General features: G+C 39.6%; 1 protein-coding gene across 2 annotated transcripts; it reads left to right on the plus strand.

Annotated features, from left to right (window-relative positions):
* The first annotated feature begins 1196 nt into the window (after positions 1–1196).
* On the plus strand, positions 1197–11599 carry LOC122653046 ((6-4)DNA photolyase). 2 transcript variants are annotated; one of them, XM_043846973.1, is made up of 14 exons: positions 1197–1619; positions 1732–1803; positions 2001–2081; positions 2214–2384; positions 2462–2533; positions 4214–4300; positions 4435–4533; positions 4613–4696; positions 9623–9709; positions 9873–9944; positions 10067–10180; positions 10277–10364; positions 10471–10566; positions 11128–11599. In XM_043846973.1, exons 1-14 carry the CDS (start codon positions 1212–1214, stop codon positions 11307–11309), a joined length of 1713 nt encoding a protein of 570 aa, XP_043702908.1. In that variant the 5' UTR covers positions 1197–1211; the 3' UTR covers positions 11310–11599. The 2 variants fall into 2 exon arrangements, with proteins under 2 accessions (XP_043702908.1, XP_043702909.1); XM_043846974.1 differs by lacking the exon at positions 10471–10566 and having other exon boundaries at positions 1254–1619.
* Positions 11600–12832: the final 1233 nt, after the last annotated feature.

Genomic DNA, 12832 nt, shown 5'->3' on the forward strand with positions numbered 1-12832 from the left:
AAGGACTTGGGTATTGTTGCACAAAGAAAGATGCTTGCCTTCGCTATTAGGTTTCCCTCTCTGCAACACTGAAACTAATAATGGAAACGAAGAACTCTCTTGAAACAGTATTGATTTCTTAATTGATTGATCTCCCTTAATTGGGGCTCAATGGCCTCTATTTATACAAATTTCACCCCAATCCCCTTTACAAAGATTCTCCCAGTTGGTTTCCTTCATCGTCCAGAGATTGAGTCGTTATCGGTTATGAATCTTTCCATACGTGGATTACAGTTACCATTTAGAATGCCTTTAGGACTTTCCTTAACCATCTATGCTAACGTGGCTATACTGGTTTAATCGCCCTGTGCATGACATGCGAATCTTAGACGAAACGTGCTTCTTGGGCTTCAAGCTTCCAGGTGTCACATTGGGATTGGGTGGATAAAATACGGTGTATCAGGTATAATTAGTTTTTAGGAGAAAGAATACTGTCATGCTACATGGCGCCTGCTCTAGATATAGAAAGGGCAAAATGATAGCCCCAACCTCCATGAAATGAAAAATCTCACCCTATTGAAAAATCTTTCTCGGTTCATGTGGTTAGCTGGATCTTACAAAGACTTTGGGACTCAGCTACCCATAGAAAGGGGATTGAGCTCCTCTCCAGGGAACCCAACGCCTAGGGAATGCCTAGGGGGCATCCGCCCATTAGGCTGTGCTGCACACATCCCGATGGCTGACTAGGCATGCATCAGAATGTGTGCAGCACAATCCAACCCTTGCTTGCGCTCCAGGGCACTCCCTAGGCGCCAGGGAGCCGGATCCTTAAAAAAGGATGGGCTAGGGTTTCTCGATTTAAAAAAAAAACACACAAAAAAAAAAACACATGGCTGTTACTCAGAGGGGCACCCAAGTGCAACGTGGACTACAAATCAACCACTCTCTTTCCGCTGAACCTAACGACCCCACATGCCTCAACGTTTGAGAGATGACGTGGCCCCAGTTGAGCCTCTCCTTTTTTATCCCATCAATCAAAAATCCTAAAGTACGCTGTTAGCGAACAGCGTACTTTAGCACCCATCAGATCCCACTTACTCTTCCTAGGCGGCGACGTTAAGTCGAATACCGTGCTCCCGGTCTTATCCCATTCCATATGCGCATTTTAGCATGATATGCCACGTTTCCAACTTCATTCTTAGCGGGAAAATGAAATAGCAGGTAGTTGGATTATGGAAGTGGGTACTCGCTCTGCAATAACTCTTTGCTTTGGAATTCGAATGCGAGCTTCACTGTCTCTGAGCATCTTCTTCTCTTCTCTCCACGTCTCTCTGCCTCCATCAATGGCGTCGAATTCTCTGGTCTGGTTCCGTAAAGGTCTAAGGATCCACGACAACCCAGCTCTCGATTACGCTCGCAAGGACTCGGACAATGTCTACCCCGTTTTCGTCCTCGATCCACACTACCTTGAGCCAGACCCAACCGCTTTCTCTCCCGGTTCATCCCTTGCCGGCTTGAACCGCATACAGTTCTTGCTCGAGAGCCTTAACGATCTCGATTCCAGTCTCCAAAAGCTGGGATCGCGATTGCTTTTGTTCAGAGGAGATCCTGTTGAGATTTTGATTCGGCTCTTGAAGGAAGTAAGCTTCCTAATTACGTTCTCGTGTTTCTTCCCGTGGATTTTGAAGCTTATGATGCAATTCACTGGTGTTTTCATCGATATTATTTGCTATTTCCCCTTAATTCTCGCAGTGGCGTGTTAAAAAGCTTGGCTTCGAATTCGACACAGAGCCATATTATCAATCCCTAGATAATAAAGTCAAGGTAGGAATTGCTTCCTTTCGTTTATCGTGTAGAAGTGCTGCTTTCTGGTGGCTAAAGCTTTTATCTTTTGACTTGTGCTATTAGTTTTCCTTATTGAAGCAAATGCATGACATTCAGAGCCAGTTCTCTGTGAATTATTTTATTGTAGAGATACTGGGGAAGTTCATTCTTGACGACATTTTACTTAGCTTTGATAGGACTATGCTTCTGCAGCTGGAATTGAGGTTTTCTCTCCTGTAAGCCATACTCTTTTCAATCCTGCAGATATTATACATAAGGTATGCTCCCGATATGGTATTTCATGGTTTATCTTGAAGTGATTCTGGATTGGAGTTTTATTTGTTGTCTTTTCAACTTTTTGTCTTTTTAATTTATATAATATACATTGCTGTATGACTGCTCCTACAAAGAACGGGGGAAGACCACCATTGAGTTATCAATCGTTTGTGAAGCTTGCTGGGCAACCACCGCCCCCTCTTTCAACAGAAATTTCTTTGCTTCCTCCAGTCGGAAATGTAGGAAATTGTGAAGTCTTGGGAGTTCCAACAATAAAAGAACTTGGCTACGGTGACATTAGACAGGTTATAAGCTGCCATTTTTATTAGATGATGAAGAATACTTCCTATTGGATTCTTTTATAAGGCAAGTTGGTGTGCAGGATGACATTTCTCCTTTTAGAGGTGGTGAGTCAGAGGCATTGAAGAGGTTGAGATTATCACTCAGTGATAAGGTGTGCTGTTTACTAAACTACAGCTAATTTAGTGTAATGTTCTTTATTTCTTCACATTCATCTCACTTTTGATTTATTACTGTGCAATTTCCTCCTTGCTGAATTTTGAGAATTCATTTACAAGATTATGATCCAGGTGTACTATATTAAAAGTCTAAGTGGAGCCTGTGTTTTGAAGCTATCAGACTAACCCCCCTGCCCCCTGGTTCCTGATGCAGTAGTCCACAACCCCCCCCAAAAAAAAAAAAAAAAAAAAAAAAAAGGAACCTGCTTTACAAGTCTTTATTTTGTATCACTCTTAACAGACTTCAAATATAATGTGGCAAGGAAGATAGGGTCTTGCAACAAATGTAGTAGAGATTGTTAGGCTTACAAGAACTATAATTCAGAACAACAAGATTTGATAGTAACTTGTCTCTTCTACAAATATATTTGTTCTTTCTCAAACACTTCCATTATTTGGTTATGACTTGTAAAGCTTACTTTTCTTAAGTGTTCTAGCATGTTAGTCAAGATTTTGTACCTTAATAGCATGGTTTATTCGACCAAATAAAAGGTATTACTGCGTTTTTGTTTTTCGTTGCCTATTTTGAACTTTTTGCCTGATGCCTTTAAATATTTTTAAACCATAGATGTACATGTTTCTTTTTTATTTGTATATGCATTAATTTATTCTCTTGTACTTCAAAAAATATTTTTAATAGTCTAGTGGGATTTTTGCTAGTTGTTAGTAGCTGAAGATGATTACTGAACATAGCTATGGTGCAAACCCCAATGGATTTTACCTAGTATTCTGGCATATTTTACAATGTGCGGTCAAGTGTCATGTTCTGTACCAACTTTCTTAAAATCCAACCAGGAGGAGGATTCCATAGATATAGTGAAAGAACAACGTCCTAAACACAAGAATCCGTCTTTTAATTGATGGATGGTGGAAATGGACATATCACACACTTAGGAGATTGAGTTTCAGGACCAAAATGATTGATGGAAATTTCATCTTATTATTTAACACCAGATAATTTGCTTTTATTTCCTTTGAACAATATCATCTGACTATGATAATTTGTGCATTTGAAGGCTCTCAATATCCCAAACATGTGAGTTGCTATAGATCCTTTGTCACCTTCACCAAATATGTTGAGCAACAGTATTCTGAATCACTGTCACACAGATTATGAGGGAGGTTCTTGCCAATATAGCACTTTTACGATCTCTAACAGAAAGGGGTGAATCTTCCTAATTGTGCTTGGACAATCTTCTGTAGTGATACAAAAAAGGGGCAAGTTACAGTGTTAGGATAGTGCTTTGCAAAACTTCTAAAACGAGGAAAGCATTACCATAAAGAAAAGACATGAAAAGAAAGAAAAAACCAAAATAAAAGACGGAAGTCCCCAGTAACCTTGCAGTCTTGTTTGACTTTCTATGAGGCTGTGGTTCTTCAGATATAGTATTATTTGGTTTGACAAGGTCTATTTGTTCATCCATCATCTTTAGCCTTACTGGTACTTGGTCACTCTGTTAAACTCAGAACTGAGTTATACGTAAGAAGAGACAGCTATCCTTTTTTGAACGCATCCTCTGATTCCAAAAATGTGCTCGGCACAGTTGTGGCTGTTGTGTTGTACCGCTGAAGTAACATCTTATGTTAATCTTGGCTTTGACTCATATTTATTGCAGGAGTGGGTAGCGAACTTTGAGAAACCAAAGGGTGACCCATCAGCATTTCTAAAGCCTGCAACCACTGTTCTGTCACCATACTTAAAAGTGAGGGAAAAATAGAAACAACTTTTGATATATATTACCTTATCTGTCATCTCTTTTCTTCAAGGGTTGGCAACTGCTTACATTTTCTTGTGTATTCTCTTAATCTCTATTTTGTTTTGATTCCCCCTGGACAGTTTGGTTGTCTTTCTTCCAGGTATTTTTACCAATGCCTTCAAGATGTTTATAAGACTGTCAAAAAGCACACATCACCACCAGTTTCACTTGTTGGACAGGTTAGTTTATCCAGTACTTTAGTGATCTTAGCTTGTAGGGGAATAAGCTTACAACAACTAATTATTGGCCTGTTTGCAGTTGTTATGGAGAGATTTTTTCTACTGTGTGGCTTTTGGCACTCCTAATTTTGATACGATGAAAGGAAACCGAGTATGCAAGCAGGTAATCACAAGTAATTGGTTTCTTGGAAATCTTATGGTTCACAAGTTGATATGTCTGCCTGCATTCATCAGTTTGAACTCCTCTGTTTTGTGCATCTTACAAGTTACAACAGATCAGAAATTCATATTCTAATAGTGCATTGATGAAAGTTGATAATATTAGGAGCTACTCGCTTGAGATCATAGTGAAATATTAAAATCTGTTGCTTGTGTATGCTAAGAACCTTTTTGTACGTTCACATTTACATTAAGTAATCCTGCTTCTTGTCAGCAGTAAACACATTCCTGTTGATTATATTTTATTTACCTGTGAAATGCAAATTACTATGTGTGTATACGTTGTTTAAAAAAATAATTTTAAGGGACTTAAAGAGAATCAGTTTTCCTTCAGATCTTGGGGCTTCCTAGAAGTTGCTGGATAAAATTGTGAGGATGTCTCTAGTTGGGTTGAAATATTTTTGAGAAGATAGTCTTATGGAACAGCTGTACCACCTCTTTTAAATACTTTACTGTGGTCCAATTCATTATTGCTATCTCGTTCTTCTCAATTTCTTGTCTTAGCTCATTTTAAAAATCAACCTGAACTTTTTTAGATTCTCATTCACCTTTGAAGTTAGTTATGTTTATGCAAAAGATGACAAACTTTATACCGTCCATAAATTCCACCTAAAGTATTGGAGGTTTCCCATGCATCTCCTGGTAAAACCAGTTGTGTTTTCAAGACCAGACAGTAAACCAACCGGACTATAGCCAAAAGTACGTATTTTCCGTGGTTATTAAGTTTGATGTAGATCGGATGATGGAGTATCTGCTTGTGGTGGGAAAGAAGAGAGTAAGGAGAGAGAGTGCTGAAATTCAGACGTAGCCTTTAAAAAGGGAGTTCTAGATTGATTTAGTGGCTAAAATAAACTATAGGACACTTCAATAATAAATAAATAAAGTTATAAGGCTGTAAAACTAATCCCATGATCTGTTTTAAGGAGACCTAAGTCACACAAGGATGCTTCTCCACACACAAGGTTGTTGAAAATAAGGTCCTAATGGGCCCCATGCAAACTGAGCTGACTAGTTTCTTGAAATTCAGGAAACCTATAACCGCAGCCATTTAAAGTCTTCAAATGGACCACTTTAGTGGTCCATTGTGACCAAGTGGCCATTTGAGGGCGGGCCTTGGAATCAGGAAACAGCCTCTCTGCAAAAGCAGGGGTAAGGCTGTATACATTATGACCCTCCCCAGACCCTGCAGTGGCGGGAGCCTGGTGCACTGGGTACGCCCTTTTTAAATGGACCCCACAACTTGGATAAATCTTATTTAAGTAAATTACTAACAAAAATAAAATAATACCTCCGCTATACGTGTAATGTAGAACCTTTCCCAACTAAGAACCAATCCACAATAGGATAACCTGTATTCTATTCAGTAGTAGGGTCACAAGGAACACAACAGCAGAATATCCTCTTCAGTCAGCAGACTGAGCACCCTCAGATGGACAGTCAAAGAAGAAGAAGATGGGGAAATAGAAACTAAGTATAATCCTACCATTGTCATTAACTAAATAACACAAAATAGAAACTACTAAATAGTAACTAAATATAGTATCAAATCTCATTCTAATCAGCTCCATATTTTAAGGAAGATACCCCATGCGAGTCATGAGAGAAGATCTCTTGTTGGGACTAAACCTGGGCCACTAATATGGTTCAAGGCTGGCTGATTGAACTGGTTCAATGGGCTGGCAGAATTGGCCTTCTTTCTTTCCTCCTTAAATCTACATCAATGTGGCCCCACAAAAATTAAAATACTTCTAATTTAAACAATGTCTTATTGTTTGGGCCAATGTATACAATGCCCCCAATTAACAAATACAATCCAAGATGTTGATCTTGAGATCAAATCACATCAAACACATCTAATCTTGCCCCTACATTATTCCCTCATTGTTTGAAAAAACTTGCCCTCGAGTTTTGTAGTATGGGAGGATCTTTGACACACGATAAACATTTATTCTTCTTGGCCCAACAAAACTAACAATTAAACTACGATTTAATGGTACAAAAATCAGCACTTAGGAGTCCATCGTCGAAGTCGCAATCTGGAAGCACAAATTCAGCTGGTTTAATTAAAAATCAACTAGTGTATTTTCCTCCACAGGTGCTTCTTCAATGATAAATGGAGCCACTTCATCTTCCATCGTTAGTGTCTCGTCTTCTTGTTCTTCCAACCATTGCTCGATGATTGAGATCAGTTTGTCGAAGAAAGATTTCATACTATCGATGTGACTAGAAATTGGTTCTTAAAATCCTTACAACATTGTAAGGGTGTTGATGAACCAAATTATTACCGACCAATAAGATGACGGCACGTGGCCAGATCAGATACGTTATAACTAACTTAGGTAGCCGAGCCAACCTGTAAGTTCGAAATCGGATGATCCGACCCTAGATGGAAGCGTAAGGTAGAAAACCCAATGTGATCAGCAGAGGGTGCGGCCATAAAGTAGGTCCTCAATGTTACCCCGAAGGCAAGATAGAATGGACCTCGTACAAGCCGATCTCTTAGTTCAGTCTCAGATTCCCAGTTGGACCGAGCATAGGGCCTGGGTTGATTTCCCCAGCGTGAAGAACCGAGCCAAGCCCTCAAGTCAGCTCACGAGTGCCAAGCTGGCCAGCAGTATGACGCTGCTGCCACCTCACACACAGCTTCCATGTCGGGACCGGCAAGCTACCATGTCAGCAAGGCACATTACTTGCCCAGCAAACAACTAAACCCATAGGTTAACCTAAACCAACGATTAATCAACCTGGTCAGGTAAACCCTAACAAAAAAGGGTACCTTCTGGAAGGCACGCCTTTCCCGTGACCTCGGACGGGCCAGGTACCCTACTTGAGTGAAGCCACCTATCAGAGATAAGGGACTCTCCTCCATGGTCTATAATCGAACAGCTCTACACCAATCTAGTATCTTAGCCCTATAAATGGTAAAGCCTAGCCCAGGTAAAAGGGATTTTTTCAGTTCATTCTCAGTTTAGACAATTATCTGTTGCAAGAGATCTAATTTAAGCATGGGAGAGTCCCTGTCGGTTCAGACCGGCGCTCTGCTGCTTAGCTTTGATCTTGTGTGCAAGTCAGCTCAGCCTCAGGAGAACATCAGGATGGATCTTTCCGCAACAGGTGTCAATCAGTTTGGTTTCAGTTACAATATGTTCAAACCAAACCCGAAGAGATTTAAGAAACTAAAAGTAGAACCGAACCGGTTCTACTCCAGTTTTCATGTATATAGTCTAATTCAATTCTTATTGGTTTTGATATTTCGGCTCAACCTATTCGGTTCTTATATGATTTTCGGTTTGTGTTCGCGTTATTCGGTTTGGTTCAAGTCAGCAGTTTTAACTTTAAAACCGAAACCAAATAAAATTCCATTTTCCGAAACCGAGCTGATTTTTCTTTTTCATTATGATTTGGTTCGGTTTAACGGCTGGCTTTGGTCCCAGTTTTTTGGTTCCAGTTCTAAATTGACACCCTTACATTGTTGCCGAGTCTCTTCGAGATTCTTTTCAACCTTTCGCAAGTTCTTTTGCACGACTTGAATTTGTTTGTGGATAGCTAGCAAGAGAGTTAGATCCATGGTATCTATGGCCAGGTTTGGCTATGATACCAAGTTAGTGCAGATCGGATGATTGAGGATCTGGTTGTGGTGGAAAGAAGAGGATAAGGAGAGAAGAGAAAGAAGAAAGGAAAGAAAAATCGAGGGGGGGGGGGGAAGGAGAGACAAGAGAGGCAACAACCTCTGAACTTAATCAACTAATTTCCATTCATCAATTCGTAGGGAGGCTCTTAGCCTTTACATCTATTTATAGAATTAAATAATGCTGATATGGACCCTTCAATAGACTCAATCAAAATTAAATGATAAAGAAAAGCAACCCAAACTAACACTCTCTCTTCCAGCTGTAGGCTAAAAAAGAAGAGTTCTTAATTGACTTGATGACTAAAACAAAATAAAGGACACTTCAATAATAAAAAAATAAAGAGATATGGCTGTAAAATTAATCCCACGATTTGTTTTAAGGAGACCAAAGTCACGCAAGGTTGTTGAAAAAATGGTCCTAATGTGCCTCCACAAGCTGACTTGATAAGTTTCCTGAAATTCAGGAAACCTATAACCACAGCCATTTAAAGTCTTCAAATGGTCCTTGCAGCTTGGATAAATCTTATCAAAGTAAACTGCTAAAAAAAAATCTCCCCTATATGTGGCCCCACAAAAAATAAAAAAACTAATCTACTTCTAATTAAAAAATATCTTATTGTTTGGGCCCATGCATTGTAATGGCTCCAATTAACAAATAAAACCAAGACGTTGATCTTGAGATCAAACCACACAAAACACATCTGATTGCTCTTGCATTAAAGTTGGCCTTGGCTGCCTATGCATTCAACTATTCAAGGGCATGCCCGGTTCTTGTGGTCCTAATGCCATTTTGATCGTTCTCTTGCATGTACAATGCACTTAATGCTTTAATATTCATGAATTATATAGGCAGTAACTAAGGGATTGTTATAGGATTGAAATTTAGTTACAGAAGCTTTACTGTAGTTCCATTATTATAAACGAGTCATGACCTTTCACCTAAGGAAATGTGTACCACAATGCAATGGTCATAGTCCATCACTTTATCTCATCTTTATAGGATTTATCCTCAAGCACCAGATAGATTGCAATAATTTCAGTAAATCAGTGAATATAGGTTGCTACAGTCAGCTGGAGTTTTCCTGCTTGCAGCTAGGTCCAATGCCGGTGCACACCTAGGCAGTTTTCGGACTTTTGAATATTTTGAAAGAATTAGGGGCTTCATGTACCTGATCTGCTTATTTTATTCCATACTTAATATTACACATTTAAAATCCTAATTTTCAACTGGACATGTAGATACCTTGGAATGATGATGATGAATTGCTGGTGGCTTGGCGAGAGGGTCAGACAGGGTACCCTTGGATTGATGCCATCATGATACAGGTCCCCCCTCCCCCCCCCCCCCCGGGTGTGTCTTCTTAGTTTTATACCTATTTTGCTATGTTTTGTTCATCTGGTGCTTAAATACTTTTTCACTGTTTGTTTTCTGTTTTGATGTCAAATTTAGGCAGCTGACCTAAGATCAGTTTGTTATTTGATATTATAGCTTAGTAAATGGGGCTGGATGCACCATCTTGCACGGCATTGTGTAGCTTGTTTCCTGACTCGTGGAGATCTGGTATATGACCTTGATCCTCTTAAAAAACCTAATATATTTTCTTCTTCCTTTCCTTTTTTTTTTTTTTTTTTTTTAGATGTCTCTCACCCCTCCCCCCCTGATGTCAATGTTTCTGCATTTAGTTTGTCCACTGGGAAAGGGGACGTGATGTTTTTGAGAGATTGCTGATAGATTCAGATTGGGCCATAAATAATGGAAATTGGCTGTGGCTCTCTTGTTCATCCTTTTTCTACCAGGTTTGCAGCCTAAGTTATGTATTCAATTGATAAATATGGTAATTAAACTTCCTCTTTGCTGAAATACTGCTATCTTGTGATTGCCATAATAATCAGTATAACCGCATCTACTCTCCAACATCATTTGGAAAGAAATATGATCCTGATGCGAAATACATCCGACATTTTCTCCCTGTACTTCAAGGTTTGTGAATCTACTAACACTGATCAAACATTCCGTTTTATACTACATTCCCTTTTCTGGGCTACGATCTTGCTTAGATCGAATTTATAATCAATTACAATTACAGATATGCCAAAGGAGTATATATATGAGCCATGGACTGCACCATTAGCCGTCCAAACCAAAGCAAACTGCATTATCGGAAAAGACTATCCTAAACCAGGTCTGTTATCTTACAGTGACCTTATTTAGTGCTTGCCTACCAAGTAATTTTTCTGCAAAGCGATTCACTGCTGTTTGAACCACAGTTCCCTCTTGTGCATTGACATCATGACCATGCACATCGTCAAAATTATTTGAATCCATATGATGCATCAAATAACTTTGAGCATCAATCCCAACCAAGCCATGAATCTGGTCTTCATGCATTACAACATAACATCCTCGTATGATCCGACACTTTTGGCTCTTATTATCTTCTATGGAAATGTTCTCTGAATTACAAAGTGAGAAATTAAATGTTTTGATTCTTTAGTTGTGAAAGGTTTGGACATCTGTTGTATTTTATGGCTTTAGAATGTCTAAATTGGTAGACAGGTTTTGTATATTTTCCGAAGACAGCTGCCAAACTTATTGTGATTCATTAATTGAGCTTGTTTTGAACCCCAAGGGATTTGTGGATTTTGAGCTTCCAGGCCCCCTCCCCACACTCCCTCCATCGGAAAAAAAAAAAGAAAGAATAACTGCTGGTTGATGTGTTCATTCTCTGTTTGAACTGTTTCAGTAGTTGTTCATGATACTGCAAGTAAGGAATGCAAGAGGAGGATTGCAGAAGCATATGAATTGAATCGCAGGATGGATGGTTCGGTGACTGAAGAAGATTTAAAGGGCTTACGGAGAAAGTTGGAGGGAGATCAACACAAGAGCTCCAAACTTTTGAGCCAGAAACGAAAGTTGATCCGCTGAGCTCGAGAGAATTGCTGTTTCATTTGTGAATTCTTGGAGGATGGGACACCCATTGTGTTCCACTTGAGAAATGGCGGGAACCTATTAAAGTGGATGGTTCCACTCTTTCATGCATCATTATTCACTGTAATTTTAACAATGCAAAAACACTGATAAACCAGATGCTGATAATTTTATCTCATGGCTGTGTCATGTCCATTAGTTGGTCCCACTCACTATATTAATGTCATTGTCTCTGAAGAGCAAAGGTTTACCTTAGTCCTGGGAGTGCTGAGGACAAGGTTGCCAAATGACTGAACGCAAAAATGGCTGACAGTAGAGCACCACAATCCTGAGCAATGGACCTGCATGTCATAAATGTGAAGTTTGTATCCTTGTGACTTGTGTTGCAACTTGCAAGTCAGTGGTATCAACTTGAAGGCCCCAAGAGGTTATTTAATCTTTACTCTATGAACCGACTGTATTGAGTTGTGTAGAACTTCATACAGTAGCGATCTCACATTAGAGAAAACCCAGCCCCTTGGTTACCCAGCCATGATCAACATGGAGGCTCTTGCTTCATTTCTTGAATCTGATTCATCCTCTCAGCCCTTTCCTGAGACAGAAGTATTATAGGCCTTCAGAACTACACTTCTATCATAGTAACCTTTATGTATTTAATTTTTTGGTATTAGCAACTTAGCATACAATTAGGGATAACTCTAAAAAGGATGTACTAGTGCACGAGGCTCCCGCCACTGTTGGGTCTAGGGAGGGTGGGTTTTGGTGCAATGAAAGGTTGTTCCATTGTGACCGGTTAACAACAATTTTCGACATAATATGGCAGATAAATGCATAGAGACAAAAGTATACTGTTGATATCATTCTGAAACTCGTAAGATGAAAATTTTCCTTTCCTCCACCCAAGGTCTAAAATATCTTTTCTCAATCCAATCAGAGGGTCAGATTTTATGGATTAAGAGGTTCTCTCTTCATCTTATGTGACTCGGTCCTCGGAGTAATGTGTCTGGGAGAGTTTTTGGTCTCCCATGTTGAAGAGAGAATCTCTTCATCCACGTGCCCCTATGATTGGATTCCTGGATAGTAGGTTCCATCATTAAACTCCTCAGGCCAATTCAAGGGTCAGATGTGGTGGCCTAGGCTTTCTCTGTGGGCTTAGTGACACTCATACACTATTGGGCTGGGCTCGTTGCCATTACAATGTTTTGTGTGAGGAACCAAATTAAATGGTAGAAGAGAAGATTACACACTTACACCCCTAGATATCTATCTAAATACTTTTTGCAGCTCTACAGACTCTAGTCCATCTTCCTCCTCTCATTAAAAGCTTAGGCTTGAAGAAGATGGCTTCTGCAAGTTGCTTCAATGGTATCAACGGGATATTCTGAAGTGTCTCTTTCCAGATAAGCCCCCAATCCGTCTATACGTGGCATTCTCATATGCATTGTCGGACCAATCTTCTGTTTTCTCTTTGACGGCAAAATCTTTGACGGTGGCACCAGAAGTTTGCTAACGTCTTCTCT

This window comes from Telopea speciosissima, chromosome 2, assembly GCF_018873765.1.
Source record: "Telopea speciosissima isolate NSW1024214 ecotype Mountain lineage chromosome 2, Tspe_v1, whole genome shotgun sequence".
NCBI classification, from domain to species: domain Eukaryota; kingdom Viridiplantae; phylum Streptophyta; class Magnoliopsida; order Proteales; family Proteaceae; genus Telopea; species Telopea speciosissima.

What these genes read in the sequence shown, in the direction of transcription:
- LOC122653046 (XM_043846973.1), top strand. Translation starts at nt 1,212, where the DNA reads ATGGAAGTGGGTACTCGCTCTGCAATAACTCTTTGCTTTGGAATTCGA. An exon ending in GATTATCACTCAGTGATAAG is followed by an intron (nt 2,534 to 4,213) that starts GTGTGCTGTTTA and finishes TATTTATTGCAG; the next exon opens with GAGTGGGTAGCGAACTTTGA. An exon ending in CAGTTTCACTTGTTGGACAG is followed by an intron (nt 4,534 to 4,612) that starts GTTAGTTTATCC and finishes GCCTGTTTGCAG; the next exon opens with TTGTTATGGAGAGATTTTTT.